Source organism: Heliangelus exortis, chromosome 12 (assembly GCF_036169615.1).
Source record: "Heliangelus exortis chromosome 12, bHelExo1.hap1, whole genome shotgun sequence".
NCBI lineage: Eukaryota > Metazoa > Chordata > Aves > Apodiformes > Trochilidae > Heliangelus > Heliangelus exortis.
Window position 1 is genome coordinate 8737797 of NC_092433.1, and position 22227 is coordinate 8760023.

Here is a 22227-nt window from a genome sequence, read left to right on the forward strand (position 1 = left end):
ATTTATCAGAGAGGATTTTTCTTTCCTTTTGGAAAACAGAGACTTATGAAATCCTGAGTAAGTGCTATCCATATTCAGTATGAACCAAAAAAGTTAAATTTGCATAGTTCTAAACTCTAATTAGTCAATAACACTTTTCTTGCTTCAAGAGCTTTGCTTCTTTTTCCTCCAGTACCACAGGAGGTTTAATCAAGCTAGGCCACAGAAAATAAATTCCAGGATTAATGAAATGCAAAATATCCTGACCTCCTTGGAGAGCAATACCAATTGTTTACCTGCCAAGTGAAAAGTCAGCCAGCTGGATCTTTTAATTTTAACTATTCATAAATAGAATCAAGAAGAAAAGTGTTCCAAGACCTTTCAGGAAACAAAGAAAAATTATACATTTAATTACTTCTGTAACCAAACAGACCTCACATTAATAATTTGTTCTGTAGAATCTTTTATCACCTTTTTTTCCTCATAATACCTATACAGAAAACAAAACAGTAAGTTCAAGGCAACAAGGTGATAACTTCTCACTTAGGTATTTAACACATGAATAGACCATAACAATTAATACTCAGAATTATTGGGCAACTTCATTTGTGTATTTTTATAGACTAAATCCATTTTTTAAAGTTTGTTCAAAATGAAACTGTGCTGAAAGCTATCCTAATATCAAAAGTTTGATGATTCTGCATCCACCTATAAAGGAAAGTCTGCCTCTATTTTTAATTGTGTTAAAATCTAATTGTATAAGACAAAATACCAGAAGGCTCTATTATTACTGATGCACAGGTGCACTTTTTTCTGGTCCTGAATCCTGAATGATCAGAAATACCTGACAAAATTAATCAATAAATAGATCAATGCACTGTAGCTAGTTACAAATATTACCCAAACATAGAGCACTTTCACCAGATGGTATTAAAAAAATTTCTGCAGAAATGATATGAATATTTGCAATAGTGTAGACTAGACTGTTCAGAGAAATTATGGTTTTGCTGCCTCCTACTCCTCACAAAAGAGGAGTATTACAAGACATAAGAAAGAAATAACAAAATGAGCTTATTTAGAAGTTACAAAAAAGCCTTTTCAGTAATTTGATTTTCAACTACTCTTGACAGCCTTCTTCTCTGAATAGGACATTACTTTTTTAATTCAAGCTCACATTAAATCTGAATAACTTCTGATACGTTATTATCTGGTTCCTTGAATTTAAAGTGCTTTCCAAGATAACTGGTACCCACTTAAAGGAAACTTTGCTTATAAAGGTCAGAATAACCCTGACCAGATAGTATATCTCTACATATTTACTTTCCCTAATAAAACGTAACCTTTATTAAACTCAAATGTGTTGCTTAAATTCAAATTCTTGTTCAGAGACTGAAGTTTGTTAGTGTTTAAACAGCTTTTATGAAGAGAGTTGACCTGATCTGCCCGGGAACAAGAAGATCTGCTACATGTTTGCCAACGATTAATTTAGTTTCATGTGAGCACAACTCCAGAGATGCCCTTTCTGGCACCTTTTCTCTTGCTTTGGAGACAGAATCCCCAGATGAGAAAACTAGGATGAAAGAATGTCTGGAACACAGACTGAGGTAAATGCCCAGAAATGTGACCATTCATTGATGACCCTATTTTATTTATTACTATGATAACTCTGCTCAGCAAGATGTTTGAAACACAGCCTACACAGGGGATTTATCTTTAAACCACAGTTTAAACACAACTTTGTGCTTTTGTTTATGTACTTTTGTATGATAGAGTGAGAAAATTTCTTATTTATCCCCCTGAAAAACAAATCTAAACAAAACAAAAAAATGCACAAAAAAAAAACCCCAAAAAACCAAAAAGCAAACAAACAAAAAAAAAAAACCAAACAAAAAGGACAAGAAATGGTGAGGCTCTTAAGTCAGACAGTATAGGATGTTTTTAGACTGGATTCAACAATCAGCCCATATTAGATGCCTACGGAAGAACAGATAAGATAGAGAGGGATGCAGTTTCCAGTTGTCTTCAGCTCAAGGAGTCCTAGGTCAAGATTAGGGATCTATGTGCTCAGCAGTCCTTGAAAGGCTGCTATACACGTATCCAATGACTTCTTGGATTTGTTGAACCCAAGTCCTGCATCAAAGAGCCATCAGCTTAACTCTACGCTTTTTACTTAAAGGTTTTTTGGGGTTTTATGTTTTTTTTGCTAAATCTGACCATGCTACCTTCATCTGCCACTTCCCAATTCACGAGTAATCTCAGTTATTTCTCTATTTTTCACACTCTTCAAACTTCTGCAGATTTCTATTATACACCACTTTGGTCATCAAAACAATTTTTACAATTGCTCCTCCACCTTTTTTAAAATAAAAAATGTGAAAGAGAATGTGAATAGATGTGAAATAGAAATTTGTGATTTCTGCCTAAACATGAAAGTTTTGGGTGGTCTGCCTCATTAATTAAAAATTTCTTCTAGTAGTTAACTGAATAATAAACTACAACTACAATCTCATCAAACCAACTGAAAGGGGACCGACCATTTGTATGCTAAAAAAAAAACCAAAAAACCCACAATTGTACTAGAGGCTTGCTCTTCTCCTTACTACTCTGCAAATCTGGAGTAGCACCATTGAATCCTACAGAATGACAACATAAAGAAAAACAAGAGAGAAGAGGATAAAATCCTTACATATAATTCAGTATCCCCTTTGCAAACCTAAAACTTACAATTCCCAAGGCTCCACAAAAATTAAAACCAAACGAGCTTAATTAAACACATCATAGAGCTGAGCTTCATTTCATGTACACACTGTGAACCAGTAAGGATTATGTATTATATGGATAGAGAAAACAGAGAAATGTATATAACTGATCTTATACTCAGCATTCAACACAATATCATCTTTCCCACCAAGGAAAAACAACCCATGTTATTACTCTCCAGTGGGTCAGATTGCATGAAGTACTAAAAAAAATTATGTTTTTTCATGTCTAGGCAGGAGGTAAGAAAATATTTTTTAAATAAATATACTCTATAACCCATGTAACTCCCATAAGTAAAACTGAAGGATAATGTTCATACCCATTATCTATGCCATGCTATGGCAAAATAATTGGAAACAACAGGGAAATCTTGGTAAATGTATCCACTTTCCAGTGCATAATAGCCATATAGGCCTTCTAACACCCATCATTTCCACAGTAATACCCATATGGTCTGGGATACATGTACATTTGGTCTCAAATTCTGCACCTAGGAATATGTCCTTTCTTGCTCAAATAATATTTATTACAGCTCTTCAGGGTATTAGAGGCCCATTTGAAACCTTTCTCAACTGCCAAAAAGTACACAGACACAAAAAAAGTGAAACAAACAAACAAAGCCAAACTTCAGCAGCAGCATAGTAGTAAACACTAAATTCCAGCACAGTAACTCTGAATAAATCTGAAATACAAATTTGCGCTTCCCCCAAAAGAAAGAAAATTTATTTTTTTAATGAATAATACATGAATTCTTGCATGCCCCTTGGTTTTAGTATAGAAAAAAGTGCACAGCACCATATGGTACATCTGTTTCATATTTTCCCTTTCTGCTGTCACACTGTTTCTCTCAACATTCAGTAACATACTTCTGTTGCTCACAATTATTTTCAAGCTCCATATGAAACACAGCCTACCTCTACCATCATTCCAAGAACATTATATTCCTCCCTCCCTCTGTCTGAATAGCATAATATTAAGTCCTATCAAATACTTTACACCCCTTCACTTCCAGAAGCTTGTTTTTGCAAGCATTCCCACTCTATAATTCACAGGGAAAGTGATGGCAATACAAAGGAGACACCAAGAGAAACAGCTATAATCATTTAAGCAAATGAATATTCCCCAGCTGCACAGGCAACCTCAGGCACAAGAAGTGCACTGAAACTTCTGTGGGGCAAAAAATGTGACAAGGAAACTGAAAGAAAGGACTGAGGAAAGAACTGCGAGGAACTGAGGTGGGAAAAATAAATAGATAGTAAGAAAAGATTTTACCTTTAGGACCAACTTACAGATACAAGCAACATGAATACCCAACACAGAAATGCATACAGAAAGTGTTCACTGAGAAATACTCAGCCCTTTGGGGAACAGTATGGCAGGTGTGGAAAAGAGATTGACCTAAAAAGTGGCAAAAAAAGACACAACAGGGGAAGCAAGATGAGAGCTGACCAGAGCAGTGAATACACAAATAGTCAAGAAAGCAAAATTTGAGTCCAAGCAAAATGGAGGGACGATTTTTTTTATGCCTGCATTCAAGCAGAACAGCCTAGGCAAAAGAGAAAATACAGGGAGAAACCAACCAGTAACTCTTTTGTAAATCTGACACTGGAAGTTGGTGATGATGTCATCACATCAAAAATACAGCAATAAATGTAACCAAAAATTTTGAATTTGCCAAAAATATTTTTTCTCTGATCTGTCCAATAAAATCTAGCTACTGCTTAGCATCTGCCTTTTCCTACAGCCATTAAATCACATCATACAATGGGCCACTGATTGGCAAACTTGACTACCACTTTGTTAAATCAATAAACATTCAATAAAACAATACAGTACTATAGCTGACTTGCCAATTTTAATTGCAAGACTTCAACCCTTTTCATTTCTTATGAAACAGATGGTAGATTTACTGGAAAGCAAAGGACTGAAGGTAGGTAGATTTGGCACATTGAAAATTGGCACTGAAAGTTGAAAACGTTCCATTTCAATTTTCTCACAAAGAAAGAAAGATGCACCACAAATTAGACCATTATCTATGAAGTCAAAACTAAAGGAGAATAACTCTCCAGTCTCTTCACTACTATAGAGACCAAATTGCTTTGTCTTGGGCCAATATACCATTAAACCTATTTTACAGCATGCTGTAAATACCATGAATTAACACACAATTCATTTTTCTAATTTCTCAGACACTCTTACCATTTCTTCCCTGTTCTTGCTCCATAACCAGCAAAACAACTGCACTTTAATAAAATGTGAACAGGTGTATATTTAAAAAATGTTCTTATCAGTGAAGGGTTTCTAGGTACTTGTTCTGAGAATACAGTATTATTTACAGAAGGAAAAGGTTTTAAGACATTCATTGAGTCAATTGCTATAACACTGATGTGATATTATATTTCATACTTCATATTTTGATACAACTAAACCATATGGTTTTCAGTAGACTATTTTATGAATTGAACTGCTGACAAAGAGTAAGCTTTCCAGATATGCTATGGGCACTATATGAAACTGGAATATTAAAGCAATTTACCATATATTAAAATATAAAAATATCAGTAAGATTTCTTGCTGTATGTGAGGTCCTTTATGTAAAAAGAAACAGAGTGTGTATATTTTTCTCTTTAAAAATTAAACACAAAGTCCTAAAAAACTGATTGTATGGAATGATTAAGGACACTAATATAAAGGATACCAGTAGAAACATTTTTTCAAGACAGATCTATATACAAAAAACTCCAATAAATATTTGAGGGTTGTACAGATTATTTTCAAGAAGTTTTTAACATCTATAGATAAAAGGAGATTTGGGTCATACTTTCTCAGCATTATATTAACAGAAAGTGAACAAGCTACTACTAATATATTACATGCCATCAATGAGCATCTTTATCCTTCCTGGTTACCTCAGTGATACATTTTGATGACTGAAAGTTTAAGTGCTATAGAGTAGATATTGCATCATTTTTTCAAAAGTTATGTTTTACTTTAGGATGGCATTTTGCAAAACCTTAAAATAGTTTCATGGCATAAATTCAACAGCTAAAGTCAGTGAGATCTGCTCCCAATTTCCCTACACATTTCTCACACAGCATTAAGTACCAGCTTGCACAAACTGATTTTAAAATTTACATTCCTCTCTATCTCAAGAAAATATTTATATAAAGCAGATTGCTTATGCCAACAGGACTGAGCATTGTATGAGTAGCACTCACTCCAGTTCAGGGAATGAAAAGCCAGGGCCTCCATACACTCCTGCTTCCTTATCATGTTTACTGTGTAGACTATGTTCACATCCCAGATGTACTCAGAAGTTACACTACTGGCTGCCATTGGGTGTTTTTCCTTTACCAAGGTATGAGCAGCAGTTAAAAATATACTTAGAAATTATAAAACAATCATGTTCACCATTTTTCAACTCACTCCCACTTTCATTAGAATGTATTTATAGTTTCCTTAGTATTTTTAGGCTATAGCCCTCATTCCCCAGCATCGATTCATTCTGTAATGACACAGACATGTTTTTTTTTTTCCTTAACCATATATGCTTTTATGTCACCAACTTGAGAGCACAGTAAGAATGCTGTAATTTCAGGGCACAGCAAATTCAGTTCTAGGCATGCATCTAAAACATAGCAGAGTATTTGTAATAAAATAAGTTCACTGCTTAAATATTTTTTTTAGAAATATTTCCACACACACATTATAAACAATTTCAAATCAAGGCAACTGCTCAAAATTACCAGAGTATTTTGGGTTTCACATGGGTCATCTACTGCCAATTTTTGTAGCAAGATATTGCCTCGTTTTTGCCATGCCCCCACAACATCCAGAATATCTCAAAATGAGGCAGGCAAAACCCATTCCTTCTACTGAAACCACCTTCACAAATGACACAAACCCTCAGCTGACATTCAGATGCTGGCAAAAGGCCAGGCTGGACACACTCCAGTAACACAGCAATGTCAGCAGCTATAAGCTCTGGGCTCCTACCCACCACCACCCACTGTGCCTTTTGCCAGAGCCTTGTCTCCCAGAGAGCAGAGATACCAGGAAAAGCAGCCCAGTGTGCATGTGCTGCAGCAGCACACCAAAGCTGGCAGCTGAAAGGTGACAAAAGTTTAAGTGATAAAATTTCTTGCTGGTAGACGTGACCTCACCCGATAGAAACTATCTGGGACTGTGGGATCACATCCATCAGTAACATACCTCTTTCCCCACCTACTGAAATGTCAAAATGAACATTCCAATTTTAGTCTAATATGTTGGAATAAGTCAGATTTGTATTTTTAAAAACTAAATCAAATTGCACTAATATCTTGTAAAAAAAAAAAACTTAAATTACTATGTGAGATATAAAGCTAAATTTGCAGAAACATTTCCTTCTTCATATTATAGAGGAAATTACTCTAGGGATTAATTTATGTTCATATTCACAACCATTTTCCTAATACCTTCATTAAATTCTGTTTCATGAAACACTGTTTTCATCTGGGCTAGAGCAATTAAGTGCTCAAGACAGAACAGTAGGTACCTGGTGCTAATTAATATTCCCCTCAGGTGAGCCCAGAGTTTGCTTGTGTCTTCAGTACACCTGAGGCTTGCATTAATCAAGGTAACTGCTTTCTTGGCATATGTCTGAAAATCCCAAGTAGGCATTTAGGATCAACCTTTCATAAGTGTGTGCCCCCACCAGCTTTCCCTGCACTAGTACTGAGGTCAGATGTGGTGCTGCACTTACTTGTAACCAGCATTTCATCTAACTGCTGTGCTTCCCATCTAATCCAAAACATTACAAAGGTATTAACAACATGATTTTAACAATTTGAGTTAATCTTCTCAGGAATCTGACTACTTAACTGATTTGCCAAAAGACAGATTTGGTAAAATTGGATATTGTGAGAAAGATATAGCCTATAGTTATGGTTCAGCTTAGTGCTAAAGAAAACCTCTTGAGTTTGCACCAAATCCTGAAAAGGTTGTTCTGGTTGTTCCTGTATATCTTCCACTGTATACCAGCTACATTTTCTTGCCTCAAAATGCTTTATAATACCAATGCTCCCATGATAAATCACTAATAGTTGTTTGTTTATTTGGGTTTTTTAAATATGGATTATTAAATATTGTACTACTTCAGCCTCTGCTGAAAACTTAAGGAAGACACCACCCACCCAGACAGCTACTTTCCCCAATAAAGGAAGCAGTAGTCAGTCTTCAAACTACTTTTGTGTGATATTTTTAGTCTCACAAAGAAGGATCCTGGAATTGCCAAAGGCTGCCAACTATCTAATGGAAGCAAAGAGCATTATAGATATGTAAGAGTAATAACAGCCAATGTAAAACTGGATTTCAGCAGACATCTGAAAAGTGTTTCCCTACTTTTGTGATATTCTGAGAAATGTCAGAAGACATTAGTTTGGTACATTTCATTGCAAATAATGATGTCACTCACACTTTATTAACATATTCCTGTTTCAGGCTACAAAAGATGGTAGCTCACCATAAATGGGAACAGATATGCTGTAAGAGATGTGGAAAGGTATCCAAAATTCTAAACCAGCAGCTATTCCAGACCTTTTGTGTAATTATTTCTTGGTATTGATGGATTTCTATCACCAATGGGAAAGCTAGTTATGCTTGGGCACAACTAAAAGTTGGTCAAACAAAAAGAGCCTTTATATGATTAAGATTGAAAACCACAAGGAAAACAGCCTGTGTGCATCCCATTCCCTATGAGAAAAATGGCTGGACTTTGTCTCAACTCCATTTTTCCCCTACCAGATGGCATCAGTGGCCACCACTATTCCTTCATTTTATTACAGGTTCAGTAATAAATTACTATTACATCTAATTAAAGATCACTTTTAAAAAATAACACAACCAAAATACCTGAAAAAAGTGCACAGAGTTAGAAACTAGAACTGTGGAAGGGGGGCCTCAAAGTGCATACTGTCACAATTTCACTTTGAAGGTACTTAAATACTCTAACAGAATGATTCCAGATCATCAGCTACAACTGAAAAATTGGAAATTAATTTAACAGTAAGGAACCATGTATGCCAAGAAGAGTATTTCTTGGATTCCTTTTGGTACAATCACTATTCTTGTGTTCAACTGATACGAACCCTTCTGGTTTATATTTTGCAAAAAATGAATTTTAAATTTTGAACTTTTAAATGCAGGATAATATTGGTAAAAGATTAATAGTAATATTTATTTAGTAATATGTATACTACTCTTAAAGGTCAGATTTGGGTTCAGTTTCGCTGATATTTAATCATGAAATCTCTTACAGCACAGTAAATGTTCCCACAAAAATAGTGGGAATTTTACTCTGAGCTGATGTAAAGCAGATTGTTATTTCACACTATAAAAATCAAAGTCTCAGCCACTAAAATATAAAAATACTTTTCTGTGATTGATGAAGCCAAATTAAGTGTTTTGATGGCAGAGCTCCATACTCAGAAGCCACACTGGAATGAAATTCATATGCTTAGAAGCTACGAAGTCTTCGGCAATAGGGCTTCTGAACATCAAGATTTACACTACACCCAACAGGCTAAGACCAAAAAAAGATCACATTTATTCAGTAAGTATTTCCAGCTGCCCCACAGAGCATGAACTTTGTTTCTGGATCCAAGTTATCACAATTCTTGGAAATACAGATATCTAAAATTTTTGTTTCTTATGTATGTGCCACAGCACAGCTAAATTATTTTAAAGATTTCCAACCAAAAAGTGAAACACTCCACTTTCAATGGGAAACATTACTAAGGCCTTTTAGTTTGCTACATCATTCAGAAATGCAAAGGAAATCAATAGCTTATTTGAAATACAAGTTTTTTTCCATATTTCAGCAGGATTTAAAGATAGAAATTCTACACACGATAGGTCTTCTTTCAAAATGCCATATACACACACACAAAGCTGAGCTTCACAAATTTTCAATTATCCAGAAGCCACAGGAGGGCTGAAAAAGTAACTGTGAAATAAATAATGCCAGCTGGACAAGACTGGCAAATACGTGTAGCAAACAGATGATTAGTGCAGGGAGAAAAGCAGAGAACACACACCCACACAGAAAAATAATAAAAGTTGTGATCAATTTGGTGTAAAGTAAAGGTGGCTTCTTATTCTCAAACTACTTCTCACACATCTTGCCATAAAATATTAAATATGGCACCAGGTATTTTACACATTTTATGCCCAAGTTAGTTCAGGAATATCAAATAAAGAATAAATGCTGCCTCATATATTTGAAAACCAAATGACTCAACTGGACACATCTGGAAGTAAAGACCTAGAAAAGATGTCAGAGCCACAGATTCTCACAGTTTCCAAGTGGATCAAGATGCCACTTTCTTCTGAAGCCATTATGACATGAAAGAAAAGATACTTTCTAGCTGAAACAAGTATGGAAAAATATATTCCTAAAGAAAATCTTGTTTTCTTGTAAATTTGCAAATCTTCCTTACGATATTCCATTCTGTGCTCAGCCATTGATGGCACCACTTCTCTAGACAGTGAAGTACTGCTTTATGTACGATCTCAGTTCTGAAAAGGATAATGCCCTCCTTATTTAATACAGAATCTTTATTACAGGTGGCTTCAATTCATGTTCTATGGTTATACCTATACTCTTACTTGAAAACAAGCTCTTTTCTAAAGCATCATTTCGAAATATTTTTTTCTTAAACTTTGTCAAGGCTGGCACTGCTTGTTCATTTTGCAGTCCCAAAGTCAGGATAACACAGTGTATTCAGGTGGAAAAGCCTATCACAAGTATTCTTGTCTAATTTTTTGAATTCTCATTCTGACAGCTCTCCCTCTTCAGGGGATGAACTGCCTGGTTTTGCTTGCTTAAGCAACATTTCTGCTTTCTACTCTATACTTCCCTCCTCCCTTCCTTAAATCCACTAGGGAATCTGAAGACAAAAATCTCTCCCTAATGTAAGGAAAGCACTAGATTATTCATACACAGCTCTGCAATTATGCAGCTCATTCATTTCCACATTTCAACCAAACTAAGAATACATGAGTTACAAGCATATGTTGTAAATAGAACAATGACCATACTAAAATAAAAATTTTAATGCTAAGAGGGCTATTCTTTCAGACTTTCTGCCTACAAATTGAAAGAGCTATAAAACATCAGTTTACACATAAATTTAAACAAAATGTATAGGAAATAACTATCAAAACACAACTTCCTGCCTCTGTTTTTCTTTAAATTCAAACATGGATCCTGCAGTTAAGAACCGTGCATCGTACAATTAATATTGTACTCAATTAACTAGAAAAGTTGAGTCTGTGCAAAAAGCAGACCTTGTTTCTGGTCTTGCAGCTTCTCTGAAGCTGCATCCCAATGTGTGCTATTCTTTTTCTCTAGTTTCTGCTGATGGTAGCAAGCTCTTCCACAGAAATTTCATGTGGTGAAGACCTCACATTCTCATTCAATTATAGACAGAACTGGAATAGGGATTATTTTACCTTACAAGACCTCAGTTTTTTCCTGAAATACTTACACTGATTTGATTCAGAATTTTTCCTTTGGCAAAACCATCATTTTTTCTTTTCCCTTCCAGGTTCAAAAAGCACTTCACATGAAATCTACTGCCCTCTTTTCACATGTGTTTTGCTAGCTTTGCATATCATCTTCAAACACCAAGAGTAAAAGTAATAACTATATTGCAGCAGGTGCTTTAGGAAATTCAAAAAGTAAATACAGGTTCCCCATCCCACAGTCCAAATTTTCTAAAATCACTGAATTCAAAACAGAATTATTTGCTCCTGTTACAGGCAATCCAATCTGAACCAAAGTTAACCTCTATGAAATATACCACGAAGTTCCAAGTGCTAGTTTATTTGCTAAGGCAACTGACATATTCTAGCAATAAATTCAAGCAGCAAATCGTACCTTGCAGCTGGCAGCTTTTACAACTGACTCTCTGATACCTAGGAAATCCAGAGTTCTATAGTCAGGAGTGCCAAACACCTGGGACAGAGCAAGTAAGTCAGAATCTGACCCTACCAAACCATAACTCCCAGACACGCAAAAATTCAGAAGAAAATTGAATCAGTGACCAAGAGGTTAAGTCACCATCATAACATTATGCCCACCTCAACACAAAAATCTGAAATTAATCTTGGGAACTCAGGTAATGATTTTTTGTTTAGTTCCTTTTTGTTGTGGGTTTTTTGTTTTCAGAAACAGCCTAGAGGATGGAGTTCCTGACTGCAGGCTTGCAGGCTAATACAATCTGGCATTATTGACTGCATAGTAGATAAATTGGGGATGACTGAGAAAAGTAAAATGAAAGGGGAAAAAAAGAGGGAAAATGTCTGAAACAGTAAAGAATAAAGATGTATACTGAGGAAGGAATGCCTTTTTCTCAGTACTTCATCCCCTTTCCCTCCCCCCTTCAGATGACATATAACTCTGAAGAGTCATTTCCAGCATTTTTTTCAGATTAACTTTAAGGCCTCATCAAAGTTTAAAGACAGCTTCTGCAAAATGGTTTCCTTCTTAATAGAGACATAAAAGTATTTAAAAAAAAAAAAAAATACAAGAATCATAAACTGCAGGCTCTACTACAACCAGTAGTAAGAAATTCAACAACCATCATTTTTTATGTACTATGTGTGACTATCATTCATGAGATTAAATACTCTGCCAGTTTCCTCAGGAGACTTGAATAGTGCATTCTACATCTTGCTTTCAAAATAAGTTCCTGCATTATCAAATAGTTCACTATTTATGTGATGCAGCTAACACCTCCCACTTCTAACAAAACGCAAAATGGTTCATATACAAGTTACCTCTCTCCCCTTCTCCTTTATATCATCCTGACAGCATAAAAGTACCTTAATAGAATGTCTACTCTGGAGTGATCCCTAATTTAAGGCAGGAGATGGCAAAAAGCAGCAGATGCCATGGTTGAGGTAAGGCTTACTAGTGTGTAATGACAGAATACCTTCAAGCAGTGCTACAAGCCAAAAGCAAGGATGAAGGTAGATTTATCCTAATCTGTTTCCTGCTAGATCTAAATTTTTTGATGTAGTCATCTCTGAGACCCTGTCAGAATCTTGCAAAGGCTTTTATCCACAAAACAACACAATCATCACTGTTGAACAGCTTCAAAATACACCAGGACAGGGAAAAGAGAATGCACTATCAATCCGAAGCTGCAAGTGATATTAACTAACAGGATGAAAACACTAAATTCATCTGACATATCAACAGGCAAACAGAGAGCCTTTCAAAATTCTCCTCATGCAATACTTCAGTTTTAAGTTTTATGCAACAGATGATTATCACTGTATTACAGAACAAACCACAACAGGAGCAGCAGCATTTTTTGTACTAACTCAGGGATGTATCACCAAATGTTAGCTAAGGATATGAATATGGCCAGTGCTGAGGAGGCCCCAGTTCTGGGTCATACAGCATTACCCAGTTCCAAACACCTTTAACTGGAACCCTTAAAATATGACTGGTCTGGTTTATGCTTCTATAAAGAATACTCACTGAGACTCATTATTTGACACTCTATCTAATACTTCAAGATAAAAGAAAAAATTATTTCAGTTGTAGGTTGCTTTTTTGTTGTTGTTGTTTTTTTAAATGCTAGCACTTTGGCAGAAGCACAATTGAGAATTACTTACATCCTGCATCTAAAAACATAAGTCACCCAAAAAGTGACATAACTGAAGTATATGTTTTGTTCATATTATCTTAAGCTTAAATCACTTGTTATAACTTAGTTTTTCACACAATGAATAAAGTACCTTTTGCTTGAAATACAACAACAGTGCTCCTTCAGCTGACAGTTACACACAGTGCATCCTAGAGACTACAATTCATGCTCCTTTTTCGAATACTGTGGTGAACAGAACATAAAATCAATGTTTACTTTCCTCAGATCTTTTTATATCTCAGAAATGCACAAAATGATATCACTTATTGCTGTCCTTTCCAACTGACTTTTAACATGTGATACAATTTTCACACTGCTTAAATTACTAGTTTCTACTATATAATGTATATATATTTGTATTACTATCTAGACAAAAATACCAACAAAAAGCTTCAGTGAGGACTAAACAAGTACTTGCACACTTACAGAAGCAAATCCCCCTTATTCCTTTTGTAGCTCAGTACTTACCAAGCTTTTTCAGATTTAAAAATCTCATGGTATTTAAAAAAAAAAAATATATATATATATATATATATTCCCCATTTGTTTTATTGGCTCCTCAAAATTTCCTTGGATATATACAGTATGATGACCACTTCCTTTTCTCTTTCCACTCCCCACCACAGAGCTAACAGCCTTTCCTCAGCAGAAGCAGCAGGATAAGCCCAAGAGCCACAGACACCTTGGCATGCTTTATTCACTCTGTTTCACATCCCCTATGTATCACTATTCCTTAGCAGAAGTCCTGCTGCTTTAGCCTCTTCCCATTTCTGTCAAATGTTTTTTTTTTCAAATATTTTTATTTTCACATTAGGGAAAAAAACCCCACCAAACAAAAAATCACCAATTACTTTTTTTTCCTTATACTTTCATCTCCAGACAAAGTTCTGCTCAAGAATGAAAATTTAATCTATTCCACATATTTAAATGCTTAAGCACTCTGTATGTTTTTAAAAAGTAAAGAAATATTTTGCACTTACCAACATTTCCATCCATACAGATGACTTTAAATTAAGAAAACGGTGAAAAGATCCAAAACAAAGTTAAAAACAAGTATGCATGCAGCTCTTAAGATGGAAGTATTAAAAATAAAAGCTGAAGAAAACACAAACAACAATACAGTGAAAAACAGAAAATAAGGTGAAAGAATGTGCTGAACCTACTGGCTTTAAAATACCTTTAAAAGAGACTTTCTCTCATGGCAAATACTATATTACAAATTTGAAATGAATGATCAGTTTTTCTTGAAAGGAGACATATTTAGGAAAAAATTCGGTAAATTTTTTTGTTACTAGTTTATTGACATGATAACATACCTTAGGAAACATAGTAAAACATGAACAGAACATTTCAATTTCTCAAGATACTAACCTTACCTTTTGTGTGTAACCTTGAACCTCACAAATATTCACAGTAAGCTTCAAACTTTGTATTCTCATGCACATATGCACAGAGACAATGAGACAGGCTGAAGGGTATTTACACACAAACACACTCCTCAGTCCATCTCTGGTATTTTGAAATAATGAGAGGCCACCTTTCCAACCAGCAATCAAGTTTATTCTTCAATGTAAATTAAGAAATCTATCTGGGAACTCAAACTGCAGACTGGATTGCTGGCAACTCCCTGCATATTCCACTGCAATCAAACATTCAGAATTTAAATGAGCATTAAAAAATATCTCAGAAAGAGATGAATAGCCACAGAAATGGACAGAGTGAGGAGATGCCAGATCTTCAACTTCCTTTGATTTGCATTCAAAGGATGACAGCAGGGTATAAGCAAGGACTTTGCAGTTTGGAAGCAGGCAGGGTGGTCCCAGCAATGGATGCCAGTTAAGAATGGGTGCAGTTTAAAGAAGGTTGCCACTCTTCTTAACATTAATTAACAAATAGTAATAACAATAAAAATAATTAATTAAGTATATGACTACAAAAATACATATTTTTCAACAACATATAGTTTACACATATATAATTAACTTTTGGTTTCGTTTTTAACTAGTTCCCAGATAAAGTAGCAAAGTTACATCAAATTAAATTATAGCCCTTGATGCCTGACTTTTCTTTTTCAAATCAGAAAGAGCACTTAATGTGCAAAGCACCAGGAAGAAAACTAAGATTATGGTATGTTTGGTTTGGGGCTTTGGGAATTTTGTTAGGTTTTGTTGGGGTTTTATGAACGTATACATTCGCCTAATGAAGGTTTTACTTGGAATACAGTTTAATTAATACTAAGAAGGGTAACATCATTACAACATGTTTCTTAGTGTACTTTCTTCTACTTAGATACTTGTCATGAATCGAAGCAAAAGCTTAGAGCATGTCAAATAACATCAAGTAAGTACTCACATGAATACTGACTTCAAGAACATGCATACCCTTAACTACTGATTATTTTATGAGCTCCATTCTGTTAATTGCAGCTATGAGACATTCATATTGCTACAGATACATACAAATTATTCCAAGGAGTAATTTTGTATTCAAAAATATAAGCCTCTTAGACAAAATGTTCACGATCTTTTTTATCCTTTCACTTCATCTCAGTAATTAGAAGCAAGCTCCCGTGGCACCAGGACAGGAGCTAAACTTCAAAAGAAGATCAAAATTTATAATGTGTTCTCAAATAACACATTGAGCAAATTCAAATTACCTGATTTTCTGTAAGAAAAAAAAAAGGATCAAACTCACCATTTCTGTCCAACAACATACAACTGTATCATGAATGAAAAAGAGCAACTGCTGATTGTACAGAGTGCTTCATTTTAATTAGGTAGGGGAAAGAGATGGTATTGATTTTAAAATGTCACAATAAATCTAATCCAGTTATTGCAATGTCATAAAAGCAGCACATCGACTAATAAACTTTAATATGTTGCCTTAGAGCCAGCTAATCCAAATGGATAAGCTAGTTGTCCCTCCTTTTTTGACAGACATGCAACACTTGTTGGAATGAATACTTCTGAATTATTTCTTGTGTCCTCCCAGGATTTCCCACCTCAGAGCCTTCTGCTCACCTTTGAAACCTACATTAACTATTCCATAGCACACACTCAAGCAAGATAGAGAGAATAGCTACATACCTGGAAGGGGGGGGAAAAGGGGAGGGGAGGGAGAAAAATTGCAATATTGCAAATGGATGATTCCAGAATTAAGAAATTAAAGAGTTAAAAGTATTTAGAGTACTTCATGCCTTTGTATATAATCAATTCATATATATAATAATACAAATTGTGCTGTGAAAAATACATCACAAAGAAGGAAGAAAAACAGAAAAGACAACTAACTTTGACTTGTAATATCGAAGAACAGGTGTTCATAGCCTAAGCTTTCAAAAATTAGACAATCTTCAAAAGAAGATTGGGACAATCCAACATATTGTCCATTCAGTTCTTCATGGGTCTTTGTTTCCAAAATGTTTAATTTTTATCATTCTATTGAAACACATAGTAGTTTTTCAGATTATTTCTTCAATTTGCCAAATTAGTTTTCATTTGTAATCCTGTTTTCCAGCATGTTTTTAACTCTTCCCAGCTTGACATTATCGAGGTGTGTAACACATAATCCATCACTCAGAACACTGATGAAAGCTTCAAACACAACACATCCCTGCCAGATCCCAGCAGACAGCTTTCCAATTTCACCATGAATCACCAATAATTACACTTTGACAGTCTTCTAACCAGACAGGCATCCATATAATAGCAATTTCATCTCATATGCTTCCTACCACCTTGCTAATGAAAAACTTCTGAGACAATGCAAAATTTCCCTTGTCATTACTAATATTCTTCCCTTACTCATAGCCTGTTTTCCTGCGATTCGAGAAAACCAAACTTGCCACCTCCTAACAAATCCATATTGTTACTCTTATTTTCTCCCTAGATTCAACTACATTCTAGAAACAGCTAATTATTTTTAATACAATGATTAATACAGTTTACAAATAATTTTTCTCTTTGACAATTCTTACAGTATTTTTCCAGAATTTGCAACAAAAATATTAAAACTCACTCCAATCTTTCCTTCATTTACCTTCTTTTTTTTTTTTTTTTTTTGCCGGGAACCATGTTTGCCCATCTTCAGTCTCCCAGGAGTTCCCAAAATTGGCTGTGAGACTAAGGGCCCATATTCAGATTCAATTTCATCATGCACAGCCAATCTGAAAACTATTTTTAGTGTTTTGGTAAGAAACATCTGTTTTAACAAAGGATGTTTCATAAGCCAGAAACCCTCAGACACACAAGGATAGATCTATCAAGTCTTAGTATAAGTGTAATAGATGACACCATTTTGTTGTCTTTAAAATCATAGGCTTATTGAATTTTTATTTAAATCAGTTGTTTGAAAGAATCAACAATCATGTGGATAAGTTAAGACTAAAAAAAATAGCTAAGACAGTCAGCTTGGACTTCCAAGGTCACCCCTTCACAAAAGCTCCTTTCCAAATGCTCACAAGAAAACTACACAGCAATTAGATAAAAAGGATGGTCCTTTCATACATAAATATTTGATTGCAAGAGAGGAAATAGCAGAAGCACATGGTCAAGTCATAAAATCAACAGAAGGCCCCTACGGAGTTTTGCTGGTACCTAAGTCTGGGCTTTGTGCTGTCTGAAATACCCTAAGCACTCCAGAAAACCAGGTGAATAAAATGATTGCTTTTCCTCGTGATACAAAGCTGTTCAGAGCAGTAGAGACAAAACCAAATGCCAAGAAGGACTTTATATTACAACATATATGACAAGATGAGTAAATAGCTTCAGTAAAAAGAAAAAAAAAAAAAGAGAAAGAGAGAAAAAAACCACAAACACACACATAACTACTTTGGCAGCTGGCAAAGTCTCTAATTACCAGATTCAGACAAGACATCAACATGACATTCCCATAAGGAGGCTATCACAACAGAGTATATTACAATATTCCCCCTACTATGATGGAAACACCAACTATCAAGACCAGAATGTCCAGCCAATAAGGCTTTTGAACAGCAGAACCTCCAGTAAACAGATTTTTCATATAAATAAATATTAAGTAACTATTATTGTCAGTCTGGATACACGTTATACATTAAAATAATAAATTAATTCACTACACTAAATTCCTGATCAAGACCCAGTCAATTTCCCACTGTAGTAACTGGCATCAACCTTGTTAGTTCCAGAGACTGTTAGGTTCATGACATGTCTAAGGGGTGAAAAGTTTGGTGAGAATCACTGATAATCACAGACTTGGAAGTAAATAAAAAATTTCAGCAGTTCCTGCCTGCCAACAAACAAGTTTAGATTGTTTCTCTCACTTCCAGATTCCCGCAGGGTTGTGTTTTTATCTGGGTAAACAGATGGTTTTAAAAGGAGCTGCTTTAAAATAAAAACAGAAGCCAAAAAGTATGCAGAGAAAGCAACATGAGAATTTTTTTTATATGTGCCACTGTTCTGTATAGTTTTGTGAAATAACAGAGCCTCAAAGCCTGACCTAGTTTTATTCATCCAGATTAAAGTACTTCCATATTTTTTAACTCTGTGAAAACAATGTTATGTTGCAAATAGAAGTATCTAAAATACATATTTACAAGATGCTCTTCTTCTAATACACAGGTCTCTGAGAGGTTGCTAAAAATGCAACTCCATTCTGTAGTACAGAACTACATAAGATTGCATATGGGAACTTAATACCCTATCTTCTTTTAACTTTAAAAAAATGGGCACCTAAATGGCTATAAAGATCATACAAACTATGCCTCTGGATGCTTGTTCATAATTTTACAGAAGTAGTTTATTTACCTCTTCAGAAAAAGGTTGCTAAGTACATTGTAAAGTTGCTGCAAAAAGGCACTAGAGAAAGTATCAAAAATAAGAAAATGGGTAGTTTTCTAGGCAATCAGTCATTCCCTTTAGCTATAATGTGAAATAATGCTGCATGAAGGAAATTATAACCTGCATTCAGATTCTTATTAATGTGCTTTCCTACTGGTTTGCAGCCAGAGGCAGATAGATGAAGACACAGAATTCTTCCAGTACATGTCAAACCTGCTCCAGGATAAGATACAGTACTGTAAGCAAAACACAAAGTACTTAGTTGTACATCAACAGAAAGATCTTTTAGAATTACTTACCTGATTTTCTTCATGGGAAACTCTCATCTGTTCTTTAAGAACTGACATTCTGGCTGCTTCTTCTTTCCTCAAAACTCTTTCTTTCTTTAGCTCAGGACTCCAGAAAGTTTTGATGCTATTCATGGAAGAGCCTAGCTTGCTGTCCTTAATGTCTAGTTCCTTTCTGAGAAGATCATTCTCCCTCTGTAGATCCTTAAGCTGAGCCTGCAGGTCTAACATGGTACTATCTCTAACCTGTCTCAGCATAGAAGGAACCTGATGGTGGTGATGGTGTGAAGATGTGGTCAGACCTCCGTGCTGATCAGTGTAAGAAAGGACATCAGTGTGCGAAAGTCCAGCTGAAGCAATGTTGGGACTGCTCCCCATAGCTGTGACTCGACCACCATACACAGCTCGATTGGTAGCCCTTCCAAGAGTCATTGTGCCCTTTGGGAAAGTGGTAGAAGCTACACCTTCATGGTCACTCAGATACATTGGTCCAGATGTTGCATAGGCTGCATTAAGGGACTGGATGTTCTCCATTGACAACGTCTTACCTGTTCCTCCTCCTCCTCCACTACTTGTTCGCCTGTGGCCCAGGCGAGGAGATCTTGGCAAACGAGGAGACCTGGAGGGGCTTCCTTCCAAGTTGCTGATTGTTCTTGCACTTCCATACATTTTTTCTTCTACTTTGAGGTACTATTTAGTAAGAAATTAGTAACACTAAAGTTGAATATTAAATTTATAATTCCAGCTAGAAATATTGGCAGTTTGACTGCATTCTTCCAGTAGGCAAAAAAAAAAAATAAATAAATCTACTGTTCCTCCAAAGTCAGACACCTGAAAAAAAAAAAAGGAAAAAGAAAAAAAAGAAATTAAGTACATTTTCACATTCAAAATTAAGTTTACAAGTAATCAGCATATGTTAGAAGATAAAGTAACCCACTTCCTAGCGTAATTATTTAAAAACTGCTACACATTTTGTATTTAGGATAAGTAGTTAAAAATTCATTTTCAAACAAATTTTATTCATAAGAAAAAGCTGTTCATTTCTCTCCTAGAAAGTATCTTGACATTTTGACTTAATTTAACAAGATTTATGTTGCAATAAACACCATGGGGCCCCCAAAATATCATATTTGATGTGTTAATGGACTTAAATAACTTACAGTGTCAAAAACAGGAAAAAATATAGCTGTTGTTGACAGCAATAACTAGCCAAAGAAATATATTGTATTTTCAAAGCCAGTATAGAGAAGTAGCAATTCAGCAGTTTTGTACATTCTCTGGTGATGTCAGATTAATTAAAACAGAACAAGGAAATCAGCAAGAGTGTTAATTTTTATTTGAATTAACATGGAAGGTTTTGGATAGGAAAAAGGATGAAGGAAACAATGTTTCTTACTATTTCAGCTGCAACCAGTAAAACCATGTCTTAAGAAGAAAAACTAACAATCAAACTAAGCTAATTTTAGTTATTATTTCCTTCTAAACAATTATAATGTAAACCAATACAGTATTACTTGTTTAATGAAGTACTAGCTTGCTAGTATTTGTTACTAGTAAGATTACAGGAAAAGGCTGCATGATAATAATCTAGGCTTTCCTTTAGAAAAGGTGTGCTTGTGAAATAAAATTCTTATTTTTTTTCTATAAATATCATATTACTTTGATAGAACTACCCTTGTAATTTATTTAGCCAAACAAAAAATAGATGTGGGCCAAATTCTTCAATACCATCACCATACACTTGCAATTTCAAGTAAGTTTATTAACTTTTCATAGCATAAATATAAACATAAAATAGGCCTCTAGGATTAGGTAAATACACTTTTTTTTTTTTTTTTTTTTTACCAATTCTGACCATTTCATTAAATTTGTGGTACTAATTAAATTGGCAGTCATTTACCAGATCTAGCACAAATCACCATTTATTTCAAAGGCAGCTTGAGGAAGAACAAAAGTTGGATTCAGTAAAATAGAGTAATCTTTAACCATACTCCCAAGGTATTCTCATTATCGATAGGTACATTATTTCCCGGCATTTTAAAACATATGTTCTACATTTGCTGTGAAAAAAAAAAAGTGTTGATGCAGGGGCAGGCAGAGGGATGATTTGATGTCATATTTATTAATAAGTTCTAGTACATTAAATCCTCACCAACAATATTAGCATAAAACATTATGGATACTAATTATGTCATCAAACAAGATCCCACACAAATATAAACCACGCAGGTTCTATGAATTCTAAGAATTGCTCAGTATATGCTGTGTTTTCATCAAGCTTTACAGCCAGCACAGTCTAAAGCATTTTTGTCATCTGAATTACCAGTATGCATCTGAATTAGCAAAGACATTTCTACTTGTTCAGATACCATTATACAACAATTCTTGTGAATTTTCCTCTCTTTTCCAAGAGGTCACAAGAGTCCTGTGTCTGGTCACAGGATTTGGAGACACAAGGCACCTCACTACACTGAAAAGTTGACAATGCCACTAGGGGAGCTGGGCAAAAATTATTTATTTATTTTATGTTATTTATTCAACACTGATAATCTGGAATCACTGAACTCTTTATATTGCACCCAAGCCCATCAATAGTCATTCATTTCAATGCAAACATTGCCCTGCCCTTGGAAAACAGATCTAACAGCTAAATTAACACTGTTCCATCCAAACTGTATTAAC

The 22227-nt window shown here is 34.9% G+C and overlaps 1 protein-coding gene across 1 annotated transcript in view; it reads right to left on the reverse strand.

Annotated features, from left to right (window-relative positions):
- ERC2 (ELKS/RAB6-interacting/CAST family member 2) overlaps nt 1–22227 on the reverse strand; it is a 401801-nt gene that overhangs the window by 368230 nt on the left and 11344 nt on the right. The window contains exon 2 of the mRNA XM_071755842.1: nt 19558–20376. Within this exon, the coding sequence (XP_071611943.1) occupies nt 19558–20214 (657 nt within the window). The 5' untranslated portion in view covers nt 20215–20376. The remainder of the gene's footprint in view (nt 1–19557; nt 20377–22227) is intronic.